This window comes from Schistocerca nitens, chromosome 4 (assembly GCF_023898315.1).
Source record: "Schistocerca nitens isolate TAMUIC-IGC-003100 chromosome 4, iqSchNite1.1, whole genome shotgun sequence".
Classification (NCBI taxonomy): Eukaryota; Metazoa; Arthropoda; class Insecta; order Orthoptera; family Acrididae; genus Schistocerca; species Schistocerca nitens.
Window position 1 is genome coordinate 146,965,239 of NC_064617.1, and position 20,481 is coordinate 146,985,719.

Consider the following 20,481-nt stretch of genomic DNA (forward strand, 5'->3'; position numbering starts at 1 on the left):
TAACTTTATCCTCCAACTCACTCAGGTATCCATCCAAACTGGAAGGTGGCTGTGGGATAGGTATTTCAGAGCTATGGGGCACTGGGCGTATAGCTGAGTCAAGGTTAGGATAACTTACGCTTCTTTTGTTTTTTGAATTGAATCCCTTTACGTCAACTGAACAGAAATAGCAATCAGTGGTATGATTTTTCTGCTCACGCCATATCATAGGAATTCCAAATCTAAATGCATTTTTCTTACCCCTAAACCATAAACGAAGATCTTCACATCTTCTACACATCTTATGCGGGGCCCATGGTTTATCTTGATCACCAAGTTTTAATTTAAAGTAACCAAAATAAATTTTCCTCATAAAATCACTTATGTTTCTCTGTTGGCTTTCTGTGGTGTCACCGCCAGACACCACACGTGCTAGGTGGTAGCTTTAAATCGGCCGCGGTCCATTAGTACATGTCGGACACGCGTGTCGCCACTGGCAGTGATCGCAGACCGAGCGCCACCACACGGCAGGTCTCGAGAGACGTACGAGCACTCGCCCCAGTTGTACGACGACTTTGTAGCGACCACACTGACGAAGCCTTTCTCTCATTTGCGGAGAGACAGTTAGAATAGCCTTCAGCTAAGTCCATGGCTACGACCTAGCAAGGCGCCATTAGTTACTTCATGAATCTAAAGAGTCTCACTTGTATTGCCACAATCTCCAGATGTCTCATCAAGAACGATGTATACAAAGGATGGATTAAAGTTAAGTATTCCAGAAGCTACGTACTTTTCTTTATAGCATTCATTACATATCCTGTTTCAGACCTCACTCCATCCTTCGTGAGTTAGCGCGTGCATCTTGGCCGCCTCTTTCAATTAGTGTGCGTAGTGTTGGCAAGTCTGCCGACACTACACTTTCAATAGTGTATTCACCACAAATATAACAAAAGCTGTTTGGAGAAATAACACAACCTCTTGTAGTCATGACTAGACAGAAACAACAGCACTGCTCCCTTCAATAGCAATACAGGGTTATTACAAATGATTGAAGCGATTTCAGAGCTCTACAATAACTTTATTATTTGAGATATTTTCACAATGCTTTGCACACACATACAAAAACTCAAAAAGTTTTTTTAGGCATTCACAAATGTTCGATATGTGCCCTTTTAGTGATTCGGCAGACATCAAGCCGATAATCAAGTTCCTCCCACATTCAGCGCAGCATGTCCCCATCAATGAGTTCGAAAGCATCGTTGATGCGAGCTCACAGTTCTGGCATGTTTCTTGGTAGAGGAGGTTTAAACACTGAATCTTTCACATAACCCCACAGAAAGAAATCGCATGGGGTTAAGTCGGGAGAGCGTGGAGGCCATGACATGAATTGCTGATCATGATCTCCACCACGACCGATCCATCGGTTTTCCAATCTCATGTTTAAGAAATACCGAACATCATGATGGAAGTGCGGTGGAGCACCATCCTGTTGAAAGATGAAGTCGGCGCTGTCGGTCTCCAGTTGTGGTATGAGCCAATTTTCCAGCATGTTCAGATACACGTGTCCTGTAAGGTTTTTTTCGCGGAAGAAAAAGGGGCCGTAAACTTTAAACTGTGAGATTGCACAAAACATGTTAACTTTTGGTGAATTGTGATTTGCTGCACGAATGCGTGAGGATTCTCTACCACCCAGATTTGCACATTGTGTCTGTTCACTTCACCATTAAAAAAAAATGTTGCTTCATCACTGAAAACAAGTTTCGCACTGAACGCATCCTCTTCCATGACCTGTTGCAACCACGCTGAAAATTCAAAACGTTTGACTTTGTCATCGAGTGTAAGGGCTTGTAGCAATTGTAAACGGTAAGGCTTCTGCTTTAGCCTTTTCCGTAAGATTTTCCAAACCGTCGGCTGTGGTACGTTTAGCTCCCTGCTTGCTTTATTCGTCGACTTCCGCGGGCTACGCGTGAAACTTGCCCCTTGCCCGCACGCGTTCAACCGTTTCTTCGCTCACTGCAGGCCGACCCGTTGATTTCCCCTTGCAGAGGCATCCAGAAGCTTTAACCTGCGCATACCATCGCCGAATGGAGTTAGCAGTTGGTGGATCTTTGTTGAACTTCGTCCTGAAGTGTCGTTGCACTGTTATGACTGACTGATGTGAGTGCATTTCAAGCACGACATACGCTTTCTCAGCTCCTGTCGCCATTTTGTCTCAATGCGCTCTCGAGCGCTCTGGCAGCAGAAACCTGAAGTGCGGCTTCAGCCGAACAAAACTTTATGATTTTTTCTATGTATCTGTAGTGTGTCATGACCATATGTCAATGAATGGAGCTACAGTGAATTTATGAAATCGCTTCAATCATTTGTAATAGCCCTGTATATCTACTGAGAGTTTCTCTTCATTTCATGCAAGATACATATCGTCATTTGACTTGCAACATGATAAAACTGAACAACTAGATTGTTTGCATTTGCTTCTGGTGCCCAGGAGTTCGCAGTAAAACCTACAAGTGGTAACAAAGAATAATTAATATTGTAAATTTTTTTAATTTAAGTTTATTTTATCAGTTATAATTTATATAATTTTTAATAATCATTAAATTAAAAAACCACATAGGTTTATTACTAATGAACATAAATACTGCAATACACATAAAAACCTATGTGATAGAATTTTTGAACATTTTTCCTGCTTTTTGGGGGTCAAAATCTATAAGAAAATGTTAAAAAATCCTATGCAGTTTTTAGTCGCAGACCTGTGTAATAGAAACATACTTATTCCCCAGATGACATCAAGATTCTTCTAACTGTGCATCACATGCATATACTGTTATGTTTGTATCATTCATGAACTACTTTTAATATAAATGTTAAAAACTTTGTTAACAATAATTCTATACACCTAGTAGTAATTTTAGCAAGCTTGTCTCACTACCATAAATGCAATGCTGTCTTTAGATTTTTCAGGGCATGTCTGTAAGCAATTTTGATGTTTTCAGTGATATTTTAAATTTTATGTTTAGATGAGTTCATTCCTGCATCATCTTGCCACACCTCCTTAACATGATGAATGCCATGAGGCCGCTAGCAGCCACAGCAGAGCCTCAATCGTGCCTGACACCATATGCCCCCCAGGTTGGCAGTCACTGTGTGTCAGTCACCATGTTAAGCACATGGCGCTGCACTCCCCCACATACCATTTCAGGATTTTCAAGTTGCTGAGCTGCTGTAACCCGCCAAGTGTGCCTCCCCCCTCCCTTCCCTCCCCCTTCCACATTCATTCAGAGCTCACTGCAATACCTTGAGTGCTTTGCTCAGTGCTATTTTTGGCCCAGCCACTTTGCAGCAACTTATCAGCTGCACAGTGCTCAATCAATAACACAATCATTAAAGCTAGCGAGTTTGACAGGGTGTGCTATACACGACAAGGATTCCACCTCAACAACCAAGGAAGAAAATTAATCTCGAAACTGATTACCAAAACTGTGAGTAAGGAAATGGCCACCTTTACAGTAATACCGCTGGACCAGGGAAACCTGTAAAGCCTGCTGGTCTGTCTGGCAAAATATTAACAGATATGTTCCAGCAGGATCAAAATAATCTTCAAACCATTCACACTGAGCCCACGAAACTAGATGTATCTGAATGTTGTCAAAATGGGGCCTGGCTACCAACGGTAGACTTACAAACAACTCAAGATGTCAGCTGTATAGAAGTGCCCTTAAGAAGACAATCTGAACCCTCTTCTGTACTTCCCAGGGTTAGCAAAAATAGTCTTCTGTTCTTATATATTAATATACAGTCTTTAAGAAAGAAGTTGGAAGAATTGCAGTACTGGTTAGAAACTTCCAACTGTGGTATACTTCGTGTAAATAAGCACTGGCTATATTAATCAGAAATTGACCTCAATATTCCATAAGGTTACTCCTTAGCTAGTAGTTACTGCAGATCAACAATTGGACATGGGGGTGTTGCAATATATATTAAGAATGGACTAAATCTACAATACTTTACCACTGATGTCACAGACCTGTGTATAGACACCACCTTTGAGGCTGCAGCTCTACATATACCTAAACATAATATTATTGTTCCATCTGTATATCGCACACCATCTTCTAGTGAATATAAATTTATAGTAAATTTAAAAAAAAACTGTTAGTCTTACTAACTAAGCCTAAATATAAATACCAAAGAATCTTAAATTTTGGTGATATTAATATGGATATCAGGATACAGAGTCATATCGTATTGGAATTCTTGGATAGCCTAAGAGCTTTTGATTGCTATTGTCTAAATGATAAGCCTACAAGTTATAATGCATGCTTAGACAATATAATAAGTAATATCCATGAAAATAATGTTGAAATTGGTGTAGTCAAGTTAGGCCTAGCTGACCATGATGGCCTATGGATTACAGTTCCAGTCAGCATTCCAGATGAACAACACAAAACTGTTAGACCTATGGATGAATGCAACATAAGAGAGTTTAGAAGTACATTAAGGTCAGTTAACTGGAATGACATCTTATACAAAGACATGTGTGTGAATAACACAAGCAAATTATTTATAGAGGAAATTGCAAGAATATTTGATGAGTGTTGTCCCAGATTAGTAAAAAGACAGAATAATAATCAAGCTCATAAACCACAGAGACTAAATAATTGGTTTACACCATACCTCAACAGCATCAGGATTATGCTTCTTATGTTTAAAGACTTATCTCATAACAGCACCAAGTACAAAGAGATGTACATTAGAATAAGAAAAATTTATAGATCTGAAATAAGCTTGGCAAAACATAGGGCGAATGATAACTATATTCTTAAATCTAGAAACTGCTGTAAAGCTGCCTGGGAAATAATTAAAAGTGAAATAAATAGACCAACAACTCAACTAGCTATACCCATAGCCCCAGATATCTTAAACTCACACTTTGTTAACTTCAGTTTACAACAAGATTTGTCTCCCCCCAACGTCGTGCTTGATGCTAAAACTCTTTTAGGTTCAAATAAGTATGTAGTCCATATATTCTGCTGGGCAAGAATAATTGAAAATGATGTTGGCAATACAATAGGCAAACTAAGTAGTTCCAGAGCAGAGGACTTCTATGGTCTGTCAAACTTTGTCATAAAGAAGATATCAAGTGATCTTCTGTCCCCTCTGGCATGGAAGAGGACGCCCTGAAATTATTAGAATCCTACTTAAGAAACAGAGTACAATTTGTTAGTGTAAATGGGCAGCTGTCAAACCCACAAACAATAAAAAGAGATGTGCCACAGCGCTCCATACTTGGGCCCTTCCTGTTTGTAGTGTATGTTAATGATATGCCACAGTATTTACCCTGTAAAACAGTCCTCTATGCAGACGATACAACTTTTATCAATTCAGGACAGACTCTTGAGTCTGTACGAGAAAAAAATAAAATAATATTTGAAAAATCGGTTCATTGGTTTAGTGCAAACTCCCTATTCATAAATGAAACAAAAAAGAGGAAATATTCTTTAATTTGAAGGTATCAAACAAAGAAAATAAGTCTGTTAAACTGTTAGGAATGATGATTGACCAGAAACTTAGCTGGGATAAACATATCACATACGTCTGTTCTAAACTTGCACGTGCTATGATCCTACTTTATAAGCTTAGGAGTAATGTCAGCCAAAACTTACTGCTGCATTCATATTTTGCTAATATCCGCCCCCATCTTTCATATGGTATTCTGCTCTGGGGAAATTCTCCCAATTCAGTATCAATTTTCAGATTGCAAAAAAAAGCTCTTCGATGTATAGTGGGTTTATATCCTAGGTATAAATGCAGGGAACATTTCAAAAAAACTTAACATCATGACAGTTCCTTGTTTGTACATCTATTATTGCTTATTACATGTAAAAGAAAACATAGCTCAATATCCCCTTAGGTCATCTGTCCACACCCACAATACAAGACGAAACCACACAATAGATCTGCCATACTCTAGATTGTCCAAGATACATAATAGTTCTAAATATGTAGGCCTCGAACTGTTTAACATGCTCCATAAAATTATACAAACAGTATCTAAAAATAAATTTAAGACAACATTGGGTCAATGGCTCAAAGGTAAAGCATTTTACTCAGTTGATGAATATAAAGATCGTAATATGGCAGATTTGCTGTTTTAACATAGAGAAAGGTACCTCTGCCTGTAGTAGGACATAAATTTGGAAAAACAATATATAACATATAGGCATAATAGACATATTTCGAGTGCTCTATATTTGTATCAATAGCTTAGGATAATGACATAGTGTTATCCACATGTACAGGGTGTTTCAAAAATGACCGGTATATTTGAAACGGCAATACAAACTAAACGAGCAGCGATAGAAATACACCATTTGTTGCAATATGCTTGGGACAACAGTACATTTTCAGGCAGACAAACTTTCGAAATTACAGTAGTTACAATTGTCAACAACAGATGGCGCTGCGGTCTGGAAAACTCTATAGTACGATATTTTCCACATATCCACCATGCGTAGCAATAATATGGCGTAGTCTCTGAATGAAATTACCCGAAACCTTTGACAACATGTCTGGCGGAATGGCTTCACATGCAGATGAGATGTACTGCTTCAGCTGTTCAATTGTTTCTGGATTCTGGCGGTACACCTGGTCTTTCAAGTGTCCCCACAGAAAGAAGTCACAGGGGTTCATGTCTGGCGATTAGGGAGGCCAATCCACGCCGCCTCCTGTATGTTTCGCCTCCTGTATGTTTCGGATAGCCGAAAGCAATCACACGATCATCGAAATATTCATTCAGGAAATTAAAGGCGTCGGCCGTGCGATGTGGCCGGGCACCATCTTGCATAAACCACGAGGTGTTCACAGTGTTGTCTAAGGCAGTTTGTACCGCTACAAATTCACGAAGAATGTCCAGATAGCGTGATGCAGTAATCGTTTCGGATCTGAAAAATGGGCCAATGATTCCTTTGGAAGAAATGGTGGCCCAGACCAGTACTTTTTGAGGATGCAGGGACGATGGGACCGCAACATGGGGCTTTTCGGTTCCCAATATGCGCCAGTTCTGTTTATTGACGAAGCCGTCCAGGTAAAAATAAGCTTCGTCAGTAAACCAAATGCTGCCCACATGCATATCGCCGTCATCAATCCTGTGCACTATATCGTCAGCGAATGTCTCTCGTGCAGCAATGGTAGCAACGCTGAGGGGTTGCCGCGTTTGAATTTTGTATGGATAGAGGTGTAAACTCTGGCGCATGAGACGATACGTGGACGCTGGCGTCATTTGGACCGCAGCTGCAACACGGCGAACGGAAACCCGAGGCCGCTGTTGGATCACCTGATGCACTAGCTGCGCGTTGCCCTCTGTGGTTGCCGTACGCGGTCGCCCTACCTTTCCAGCACGTTCATCCGTCACATTCCCAGTCCGTTGAAATTTTGCAAACAGATCCTGTATTGTATCGCTTTTCGGTCCTTTGGTTACATTAAACCTCTGTTGAAAACTTCATCTTGTTGCAACAACACTGTGTTCTAGGCGGTGGAATTCCAACACCAGAATAATCCTCTGTTCTAAGGAATAAACCATGTTGTCCACAGCACACTTGCACGTTGTGAACAGCACACGCTTACAGCAGAAAGACGATGTACAGAATGGCGCACCCACAGACTGCGTTGTCGTCTATATCTTTCACATCACTTGCAGCGCCATCTGTTGTTGAAAATTGTAACTACTGTAATTTCGGAAGTTTGTCCGCCTGAAAATGTACTGTTGTCCCAAGCATATTGCAACAAACGGTGTATTTCTATCGCTGCTCGTTTACTTTTTATTGCCGTTTCAAATATACCGGTCATTTTTGAAACACCCTGTATATGATAATAACACAGTGTCATCAACATGAATACTCCCCGCTTAATATAAATTTTTATAATGTTTTCTTTTTTATTGTAAAATTAACAACATATAAAATTCCAAATGTGTGCTATTGTACTACACTAACATTCATATGGTTTATATATACATTGTTATGAGAATATAACCAACTCTATACTGTAATTGAACTTATTGACGAAGCCCATTGTATGAGAAAATACCGAACGGCTAATAAAGATTCTTATTCTTACTCTACTTTTTTATACTATGTTTTGTAGTCATGCCACTTGTAATGTTACAGCCTGTAATCCTAACATCACATTCCTGGATGTCCTCCAATGGGATTATCTGATTTGTAAATGACACTAAAAGATATTGCTATTATGGATCTTTACTTGTTTTCATTATCTTATTACAGCAATTACAAGCTGTTCAATATAAACTTCAGGCACTTCTTGTCAATGGTTTTCACACTGTAAAGTTCAGAACTCAGATATTCTCAAAACCATTTCAACGGTGCATAAACAAATTCAAGTTGGTGAACACTGAAGTTTTGGAATATGATACTTGATTTTTTTACTTCCTAGCTCAGCTCTCATCAATTCTTATTACTAGTCTTTCCAAGTAATAGACATACACAGCTGCAATTAAAAAGTTTACCTTTCACATTATTAAACTGATACAAAGTAAATTTATTTAGTTTTATTAGTTACTGCCATTACATTTGGTAATACATTATATTGCAGCATTATGTTTCATACTATACACATATCTTTTTAATTTTAACAAGTTATAAGTTTATCGATGAATCCCATCTTTTCATTATTTAAAGCAAATTGCCAACATGAAACCATAAATGCGGAAATTTACAAACAATGCAAGCATCATATATAGAAAATGTTAATGTGATGGAATAAAAGCTAAAAAATATATGCAAACAGAAGTGAGCAAGCGGGTAGAAGTGGGAGGGGACAGACAAGAGAATTGAAGTACAATGTTTGAAGGGAGATTCATAATAAAAAGAGTTTAATGTGGCATTTATATGAGTGGCAGGAGAATAGTTGCCAGGTCACAGTACACCACTACATGTGATGTACGAGTAAATATTTCAAGCAATTACACCCTGCTTTTCAGAACATTACTAGTGCTTTAGGTTATTGTTTAGCATTTTCTCTGTCCTTGTAATAGCCTTTAGATCTTGATTTTGAGTTGGATTGGAAAAACGATCTGTATTTTTAATCAGGTTGGTCGCTTACACAAGTGGAACTGAAGCATTTGAAATTTCCCTTACGTTATTAATTTCAAAATGATTTTTTATTTCTTCCATCTTTTAGATAATACAGCCTATGTTAAAATGCTACCAAACATTTAAACCAGTTAAGTCTTTTATTCATTTCTTTTTTTCAGGCCAGAAAATGGTGGCATAAACTGTCGAGGAAATGACAGAAGATTCAAAACTTGCAGAGCTGTCCAATGTGCCAATGTACAGCGTACTACTATTAGAGACTTTGCTTCTCAAATATGTCAACGAGCAAAGGAAATCGACAATGAATTACTTGGAACAGGATTCCAGAGAATGAGCTCCGATCGTTAGTGTTATAGATTTATTACCATATTAAGATTATTATATATCATACTTCAGACTGTTTTCAAAATAAAAAAGAATGATTTGCCATCAAAGAACATTCAGTGACGTGTGTGTGTGTGTGTGTGTGTGTGTGTGTGTGTGTGTGTGTGTGTGTGTGTGTTTGAGAGAGAGAGAGAGAGAGAGAGAGAGAGAGAGAGAGAGAGAGAGAGAGAAGGAACTTTGACAATTTATGTTGCCAATAGGAAAAACAGGAAAAAAAATGTTGGGCTGGGGGTGAGTAAGCAATGTCAAAAAGAGGAAGCAAACTGGAGAGAACCTATGAAATTAATTGGAAAGTTTTAAGAATGGCTCCACTACTGCTTAGTGGTTTGGTGGGCAAGTACACAGAGGGTGGGGAGTGAGTCATTGCCTTGCCCTTGAACGCCATCTGACAGGAAACTGCATTTCCTTTACTCAATTCATTGTGGCAGCTGGTTGAATGTGGGTCTGTTAGGGCTTGTTGCCGGATTCTGTCTGCGTGAAAATGGATGTAAAAACGAAGCAACGAGTTTGTGTGAAATTTTGTTTTAAAACTGGGAAATCGGCTTCTGAGACTTACGAACTATTAAAAACAGCTTTCGGGGATAATTGTATGAGCCAGTTAAATGTTTCTGTCTGGTTCAACAGATTTAAAAATGGTCACGAATCATTTGAAGATGAACCATGGTCCAGCCAACCTTCCACCTCAAAAATGAATGAAAATGTTGTGAAAGTTTGTGACTTAGTGCGCTCTGATCTTAGACTTACAGTTAGGGAGATGACTGATGAACTTAATTTAAGTTTCTATGCAGTTCAGTCAATTTTAACTGAAGATCTGAATATGCGTCGAGTGTCCACAAAATTCATTCCAAAAGTGTTGTCAAGTGACCAGAGACAATAGCGACTTGTGCCAAGAACTGATTAATCAAACTAAAAATGACCCAGATTTGTTAAATAGGGTAATTACAGGTGACGAATCATGGGTAAATTGATATGATCCTGAAACCAAAATTCGCAGTTCTTTGCAGTGGAAGACTCCAGGTCACCACGGACGAAAAAAGCAGGGCAAAGTCGGCTAAAGATGAAGACAATGTTGGTGACTATTTTCGATTCTACCAGTATTGTACATCATGAATTTACCCGTGGAGGACAGACAATTACTACAAATGTGTCCTTGAGCGGTTGCACGAAAAGATGCGGAAGAAAAGGCCTGCATTCTGGAAAGACAGGAGCTGGGTGCTACATCATGACAATGCTCCGGCTCATTGTGCCTTCTCCATTGTTGGATTTTTGACCAAATTCAAAATTCCTGTGCTTCCACAACTACCATATCCCCCTGATTTGGCCCCTGTGGACTTCTACCTGTTTCCTAAACTGAAATTTTCACTGAAGGGGAAGCAATTTGACTCAATTGAAGATATCCAGGCAAATATGGAGAGCGTCCTTAACACACTTCAGGAAAAAAATTTCCAGGAATATTTCCAAAAGTGGAAACACCATTGGAGCCAGTGTGTTCAGTCAGAAGGGGATTATTTTGAAGGAATGCATCACAGTAGCATGTAAGTAGCACCATTGTACAATTACAAGCCCAGTCTTAAAACTTTCCAATCACACCTCGTATACAGTTTACTATTAGTTATTCTTAACTGTATTGTATAAATAATGAACTAATGCAGTTATTAAGATTCTGGATTCATAATTTATATTGCCTTAATTACTAACAGAAGTGAACTAAAAGCAAATTTACGATATGAAAGACATAAAATCAAAATGTCTCAAATATCAGCAGTAGGTGGAAATAGCATTTATATAAATGAACAGTATAACATTCTTGTGGGAAAGGAATTCTAATTACTTTGGTGCCTCACCTACCTTATTACTACCTCTAAACCTGTGAATTAATGTTTGGATTCCACGAATTTCCTCTTACCGATTCTTCCATGGAAATCAGTCATCTGTGTTTCTATCTGATTTTGTTATGAACATGTTTATTTCCAGCTTTCTGCCATCAATTTCTAAAGGAACTGCACTATTTTTCTCTTCACTGATGTTCAGTTCCCTGCCACTATCATCAGAAAAAAAGGACCTTACTTTTTCACTCCGTCTGTTATGTCTCAGATGTTTTGACATATCTTCTATGACATACCATTTGTTTGGAATGGTTTTTCTCTGTCTTCTCTTACATTTTCTCCTACACACATGATAACTATGCCACCTGCACTTTCTCCTTTTCTGGTACATATCTGTGATACCAAGTGTGTTTCTTATGAGCTCGCATTGTTTTCCCTTATTTCCACTAACTTATTGCTCCACTCCTCTACCACAAAAACATGATTATGCATAGGTATTAAATAATCATTTTTTATGAAAGCATGTTAATATTTTGTGACAATTCCTCACTTCACACAAGATTTAAAGCAACATTTAATTCCCTTCACTGATTTTTTTGTTTTACTCTCATTGGTCATGCAAATGGACCACTCTTTTGACAGTTAAATAATAGCCATTTCCTTGCAAATTGAAACTGTTTGCCAGACTAGGACCCAAACTCAGAACTTCTGCCCATCTGCTTTGTGGATGGGGTGCAAGTTGCGCTTGGACAGCTCAGTGGGTAGATCATTTGTCCATGGAAGGCAAAAGTTTCGAACTTGAGTCCTGATCCAGCACACAGTTTTAATCCACAGATCAGTGCACACTTAGCCACTTTGCTAGAATCAAAATTTTTACTGAAAATAAGTCATAACTTTCATTTCTGAAAAAATATGTGAATTCAAACTTCAGCCCCACTTATTAGTTTCAGGTGACTTTGATTCCCCTTTTCACTGCCTTACTCTGTTTATCTCACATGTACAAAGGAAAACTTGACACTTTGAGAGAGAGAGAGAGAGAGAGAGAGAGAGAGAGAGAGAGAGAGAGAGAGAAAATCATGTTATAAACCAATGTTGCTGTTGTGATATTGGAAAACTGGCTTATAATCTAACAACCAGATCACACAAAATAAAAATTTCTGTTCTACAAAGGAACAAAAGAAGTGTGTTTCAGTGTAATTATTGCATTATTCCATAATGTACCAACATTTGTAACAACTGAAACGAATAAATAAAACTACTGATAACTGTTCTCTGCACATTTAACAGCTGAAGAAGCTTGTACTGTTTGGTGTTATAAGAGGAATGGTGGTTCAAAAAGCAGGGGCTGGACATTTCCTGATGGCACAATCTGCCATAGCTGGCGCTCACGTTACAGTAAATCTACGTACTGTATAAGTGGCCGATGTGAGGTAAAGTTATTACTGAGTACCCGTTAGAATCACTGTATCACAGAAAAAAAAATAGATTTTCAAGACCTTCATCTATTAAAATATTTTCTTGATTATTTTTCATAATAATACTTTGTGCATTGCATTAGAATTATTAATAGTTTTTAAATTTACATTTTAGGAGTTTATCTGTGACCGTTTTGATACTGCAATATTCAGCAACGGCCCAGAAATATGTGCATCCAGTGGAAATCGCGTTCATACTCGAGATACGCCTACACTTCCTCACTATAAAGCCAACAGAAGAAAGACTGAAGATTTGATTTTTGATAGAAGCATCCTGTGGGTGGCGGCAAGTGGTTGCCACTCAAATTGTGTTGCTCCTGGAACTGGTATTCGCCTTGTGGCAGCCAAGGATAATCACTGTCTACAGGACACTGAATGCATGAAGACTAGTATTCAGCTCTGTCAACCAGATGAACTGGTAATTAAGATTTAAACACCTTAGAAGTGTAGCAAAAACAGGGACAAAATATGTTTTTGCTCATTGAATGCAAATTTTGAAATTTAGAACTTTAAAATGTGAAAAAACTTGTATCTCATTGATTTCTATGGTTAAATATGTAATTTGATACCAGTCAAATGTCCTCTTCGACAGCTGTGGCAAACTCTTGTTCTTTAGGCAAAAGTTTCCATGATGGTGGATATAAATCGGGTCTTGAAGCAGGTGGCAGTGTTGAAATACGGCAATGTTTTGACAAGTGTAATACTCATCATCTTCTGAAAAAGTGTTGAGCTATTCTGGATGCCTTTACATACTACATATACTACAGAGTGGTGGTGGTCGACCCCCCCGCCCCCCCCCCCTCCCCCACCTCGCCCCATCTGGCATTTGTAACTCTGAATGCGCATCCTTGATCAACCTTATATAAGATCCGCTGCTGGGCACACACTCAGCACATACTCTGGTGTCCAAAATTAAACTGGAAATTTTGCAAGGTTGTTTTTATTTTGTCACAAAACAGTATAAACAGGTGATAGTAAAGTAGAAATAATGTAAAGAACTCAGAATGTAAACAACTGGAATATTCATAATGGTAGACAAAAATTTTCTTAGTTTTTTTTCCAACTTAACAGATTTGCACACACATTCTGACAACTAGTTAATAAGCTCAGTATGGGGTGTGACCACCTCTGGCAGCTATACAGGCCTGACGAGGAATGCTATAAATGGTGTCATCAGTCTCATGTTGAGGCAGTAACACCAGTTCTTCCTGCAGAGCTGCTTGCAGTCCTGGAGAGTGGTTGGTGGATGCTGATGTGGTGTTTGCCTTCTCTCTAGTGCATTCCAGACACGTTCTATGGGGTTCAAATTGGGAGAGCAAGCAGGCTATGACATGTGTACAATATCTTCTGTTTCTAAGAAAGTATCAACCACCCATGGCCTGTAAGATTGAGCATTATCATCCATCAGTACAAAGTCTGGGCCCACAGCACCTTGCAACAATCGCAAATGAGGTGCCCAGATCTCGTCATGACACCTGACAGCAGTTAAGCCTTGCCGATTCACCCGTACAATTTCACGAAGAGGGATTCAAGTGGTAAACATAATCTCTGCAAACACCATTATGGATCCTCCTCAAAATCAGTCTCTTTCCGTGATGTTTAGGTCCTAAAATCATGTTCCACATTCCCTACAGATGTGAATCCATTGAGAATCACTCTTCAGACTAAATTGGGATTTATGTGTGAAAACAACATTGGCTCACTGTTCGACCATCTAGGCGGCATGTTGATGACTCCACTCTAGACTTTCCCTTCCGTGAAGACGCATAAGAGGTTAACATAAAGGAGGTCTCCTACAATAAAGGCCAGTCTACCGAAGTCTTCTGTACACCTTTTGTCTCAACGCAACACGTACATTGGATGCTGCGAGCTCACATGTCAGTCGTCTTGCAGTACTAAAGCAGTACTGTTGTTCCCTTACAGCCAAATATTGATCCTCTCTTTTGGCGTCACATTTGGTCAGCCCTGCCCTGGTCTTCAGTATACAGTTTTGGTCTCTGTAATCTGTCGCCACATCCAAGAAACAACGGAATGATTCATATTAAGCCACTGATCCACATCAGTTTGCGGCTGTCCTGCTTTCTCTCTTTCTATGGCCGTCCATCGCAGAAGGTCTGGTAGGCATTTTCTCTGTGACATACTGCATTGTCTGTGACTGTGTGCACAGCCACTGTGGATGTAGGGCTATCCAGCAAACACTACCTTGTTTCATAGGTGCCCTGATGTCATCGTTGGCCTGGTTGTCCACTGACTGAAACACCATCTTCTATGCAGAACACGATCATATGGACATCTGGTTGACAGTTTGTATGATTATATCGTGAATTAGACACAGAACGGGGAAACAGCAGTTTGTTGCTTTAATTCTGGACACCAGGCTAGTTACAACACAGGTTTCCACAACAAACTTAGCAGATAACCTTCATTCCTGTTGACAAGATTATGAGTATGACACTCATTGAAATTTCGCAGTATAGCGACGCTGCTGCCCAGTTGGAGACCTGAAACCTTTTCATCAGTAGTGTACGTGGGGAACATCCACATTCACTCAAAGTTTCCATACTTCTCCTGCAAGATTAGGGTTCTATTTTAGAAATTTCACCTGAGTCATTGTTATTAACAGCAGGAACTGGTTGTGTTGTGGGATTTCAGAAACATCTTGATTAGACAGTATCAGATAACAATATTTTCCTCACAAATGCATCTTGCCATAACAGAAATCACTGTCCACATCTGTCACTGTCTGTGTGACAAGGTTGCACCATGCTGTTGAAACCAAACGCCTTGATCACTCATATCCAAACAAAGCTATAAAATAAATATTTTATTATAGATGTAACAACTCCAGTGTCTCTCACTGGATTTCTGACATCAACTTCAAAGAATTATTGTCTAAACATTCTTTAAATCCAACTTCCAGTTACACACCTTAGAGTGAATCTAGATGCAATACCTGGTCAAAAATTATTGAGGGTTCTCTGTGTCCTAACACTGAGCTTACTAATGATATGATTTAAAACAAAATATGCCTAACCATAATGATGGTTCTCTTCATGAAATTATTGTGCAATCTTAATCTCTCAACCATCCAAGTGGTCCTAAGTACTTTAAATGATGGGTTGCTTGCACTAGTTGGTTTTTATAGGTACCAAGAAGAAAATCTCTCAGAAATTAATCAGCCTCTGAGAATGATCATGAGATTGTTCTGACTGTCAAAGGACCCAGTTTCTCCAGATCCAGAGAAATATTAATTCATAACTGTGGATCTCTGCCACAAGAAGCACAGGAATATTACAAGGATTTAAACTACACCAGGAAGCATATAGTATTTAAATTTCTTTATCAGTGTGCATAGCTCTATTACTTGCACTTTTGACAACCAGAAATCTCTTACATTGCCTCTGTACAACATCCCTCATTTTTGAAACAAGTTTCCATTGTGACAATATCCTGTTCTGTTCATTACTCCATGTTCACTAGTCAAAAAGTAAGATGCTGATGATAGTCCATATTTCAGCGCTGTCAGCCTAACTGACAAAAATGGAATGCAGTTCAAAAACTGAAAATAATAACTAAAAGATATTAATAAGAATAAGAATAAGAATCTTTATTAGCCGTTCAGTATTTTCTTATACAATGGGTTTTGTCAATAAGTTCAATTACAGTATAAAGATGGTTATATTCTCTTAACAATGTATATATAAATCATGTGAAATTTAGTGTAGTACAATAGCACACATTTGGAATTTTATATATTATTAATTTTACAATAAAAAGGAAAACATTATACAGATTTATATTAAGCAGGGAGTATTCATGTTGATGACACTATGTCATTATCATATACATGTTGATAACACTATGTCATTATCCTAAGCTATTGATACAAATTTAGGTCCTACTACAGGCAGAGGTACCTTTCTCTATGTTAAAACAGCAAATCTGCCATATTACAATCTTTGAATTCATCAGCTGAGTAAAATGCTTTACCTTTGAGGCATTGACCCAATGTTGTCTTAAATTTACTTTTAGATACTGTTTGTACAATTTTAGGGAGCATATTAAACAGTTCGAGGCCTACATATTTAGAACTATTATGTATCTTGGACAGTCTAGAGTATGGCAGATCAATTGTGTGGTTTCGTCTTGTATTGTGGGTGTGGACAGATGACCTAAGGGGATATTGAGCTATGTTTTCTTTTACATGTAGTAAGCAATAATAGATGTACAAACAAGGAACTGTCATGATGTTAAGTTTTTTGAAATGTTCCCTGCATGTATCCCTAGGAGATAAACCCACTACACATCGAAGAGCTTTTTTTTGCCATCTGAAAATTGATATTGAACTGGGAGAATTTCCCCAGAGCAGAATACCATAAGAAAGATGGGGGTGGATATAAGCAAAATATGAATGCAGCAGTAAGTTTTGGCTGACATTACTCCTAAGCTTATAAAGTAGGAACATAGCACGTGCAAGTTTAGAACAGACGTATGTGATATGTTTATCCCAGCTAAGAGTCTGGTCAATCATCATTCCTAGCAGTTTAACGGACTTATTTTCTTTGTTTGATACCTTCAAATTAAAGAATATTTCCTCAGTTTTTGTTTCATTTATGAATAGGGAGTTTGCACTAAACCAATGAACTGATTTTTCAAATATTATATTATTTTTTCCTCGTACAGATTCAAGAGTCTGTCCTGAATTGATAAAAGTTGTATCGTCTGCATAGAGGACTGTTTTACAGGGTAAATACTGTGGCATATCATTAACATACACTACAAACAGGAAGGGCCCAAGTATGGAGCCCTGTGGCACACCTCTTTTTATTGTTTGTGGGTTTGACAGCTGCCCATTTACACTAACAAATTGTACTCTGTTGCTTAAGTAGGATTCTAATAATTTCAGGGTGTCCTCTTCCATGCCGTAGTGTCTTAATTTCATGATCAAAGTACTATGAGATACAGTGTCAAATGCTTTACTCAGGTCTAGGAGAGTAGCACATGAGATTAATTTATTTTCAGAGCCATCATATATATCACTAACAATATTTTCAACTGCTTTAACTGTGGATAGTTTAGACCTGAATCCATACTGTGAGTTACTTAACAAATTATTCCTCTCAAAATAGTGATTCATTTGTTGGTGAACACAGTCTTCGATTATTTTAGATATTATTGGGATTAATGAGATAGGGCGATAGTTACTTGGATTTGATTTATCTCCTTTCTTAAATATGGGGATAGTTACTGCTATTTTCAAACAGTTGGGGAAAATCCCTTGTTGTAATATATGGTTAATGAGAGTGGTTAGAGGGGGCAGAAGATCACTTGATATCTTATGACAAAGTTTGACAGACCATAGAAGTCCTCTGCTCTGGAACTACTTAGTTTGCCTATTGCTTTGCTAACATCATTTTCAGTTACTGTTGCCCAGCAGAATTTATGGACTACATACTTATTTGAACCTAAAAGAGTTTTAGCATCAAGCATGGCGTTGAGGGGAGACAAATCTTGTTGTAAACTGAAGTTAACAAAGTGTGAATTTAAGATATCTGGGGCTATGGGTATAGCTAGTTGAGTTGTTGGTCTATTTATTTCACTTTTAATTACTTCCCAGGCAGCTTTACAGCTGTTTCTGGATTTAAGAATATTGTTATCATTCGCCCTACATTTTGCCAAACTTATTTCAGATCTATAAATTTTTCTTATTCTAATGTACATCTCTTTGTACTCGTTGCTGTTATGAGATATGTCCTTAAACATAAGAAGCATAATCCTGATGCTGTTGAGGTATGGCGTAAACCAATTATTTAGTCTCTGTGGTTTATGAGCTCGGTTATTATTCTGTCTTTTTACTAATCTGGGACAATACTCATAAAATATTCTTGCAATTTCCTCTATAAATAATTTGCTTGTGTTATTCACACACATATCTTTGTATAAGATGTCATTCCAGTTAACTGACATTAATCTGGTTCTAAACTCTCTTATGTTGCATTCATTCATAGGTCCAACAGTTTTGTGTTGTTCATCTGGAATGCTGACTGGAACTGTAATCCATAGGCCATCATGGTCAGCTAGGCCTAACTTCACTACTCCAATTTCAACATTATTTTCATGGATATTACCTATTATATTGTCTAATGTATTAGATCTGGAAATGTAAGATGTTAAAAATGATGAAAAGGACAGTCAGTAAGTTATGGATAATGAAATGAAGATTAGGATTTAACATATTGTTTACAATAAGATCCTTTGCTAGGAGGAAGGATTCAAACTGGCTGACTGATGGGAGACATGGTCACAGCTATTGTGAGGCATAGAAAGAGTTTGCAGCATAAACTCTCCATTTGTATCCATTCATTTTGGCTGACACCTTGGATGTCATTATTCTGACATGAGTCGTACAGTGAGTGCGCTGAAGTAAAGATAACTTAGTGCATAGGACAAGTTTTTCACTGGGGCAGCCACAAGTCTATAAACTGTAAAGAAGAGAATAGACTGACAAGCTACGCAATGACTGACCATGATGTTGCTGATTTTGGTAGAATGATCAAAATATTCTCTTGGTGGTATGGAGAAAATAGTTAGTACGATTTATATTATTTACATACATCGTTTTTAAATCATTGGTCAGATGGAGAAGAGAGTTGAAGATTTACAGACCAAGAAGAATTTTGTGAAAAGAGGCACAGTTTTTTTATGATTTGCTACGGGAATCAGGCTTTCAGGGGTTGTCTTAGATGACATGGGAAATCTACTTGTCAGTCAGGGTCCTAAAAATGAAGGCAGTGCGGAGACTGCCAGAGTTGTATAGAGGGGACTATTTCTTACAGACACAATGGCATCTGCAAAAGACAAAGTATTACTTTGCTGGCAGCTTTAATATGTATTGAAATATGAACATCATTTTCACTGGGATGAATCAACATCAAAGACGATGACATGGCATTATAACAGGACCAAGTGAGTCATAAATGAGAGCAATATAAGAGATGAAATTTCCTGATAGTTTAAAATTGTGTGATGGACCATGATCCATGAGTGGTTTCTGCTTTTTGTGGGCAAGGCGTCCCAGCTTGTCTCACAACTGTCTACAAAGTATTCAATTTTGTCAATCTCTATCACCTACTTTCAAAACTATACAGGAGCTGTCCTCCATACCTTGCTAGACTAGTGCTAAGCAGAGAAAGGATATTGTTGAAAATAGCTTACCAATATGAATATTTCAAGTCAGGTGATGAGCCATTTCTGGATGGCACACTGATAAGAACATTGCCCGTGAAAGCAAGGGTCCCAGTTCAAGTCCTGGTCTGGCACAAACTTGTAATCTATCAAGAAGTTTCACAAAAGCATATCTGTATAGCAGAGTGAAAGGTCCAGGCTGGAAGTATTCAGATTTATAGGATGGTCCATAGTTCAGCCTGTTTAATAGTTGCCCGTGTTATGCCATTAAAAATTAACCCAGTTCTGTCACTGTGCATGCCCCTTTACATTCTGTATCAAATAGGGATTCTTTGTAATTATTTTATTTCATGATACCCAAGATGCATTTGTTCCTTGCAAAAAAATTCTACACTTCCAAATACAGTACATGCTGCAACCTGAAAAGTAAACAAAGCTGTCATCTGTCTGAAGATTGTTTTGAACACAACAGTGCTTTGCTAGGCATGGTCCTATTGGAGATAGTATGCCTTTGCC

General features: G+C 38.2%; 1 protein-coding gene across 1 annotated transcript in view; it reads left to right on the forward strand.

Moving 5' to 3' along the window:
* Positions 1–20,481, forward strand: part of LOC126251685 (A disintegrin and metalloproteinase with thrombospondin motifs adt-1-like) — a 167,850-nt gene that overhangs the window by 96,349 nt on the left and 51,020 nt on the right. Inside the window, exons 10-12 of the mRNA XM_049952272.1 lie at positions 9,257–9,438; positions 12,593–12,735; positions 12,896–13,198. Coding sequence (XP_049808229.1) covers positions 9,257–9,438; positions 12,593–12,735; positions 12,896–13,198 — 628 coding nt within the window. The remainder of the gene's footprint in view (positions 1–9,256; positions 9,439–12,592; positions 12,736–12,895; positions 13,199–20,481) is intronic.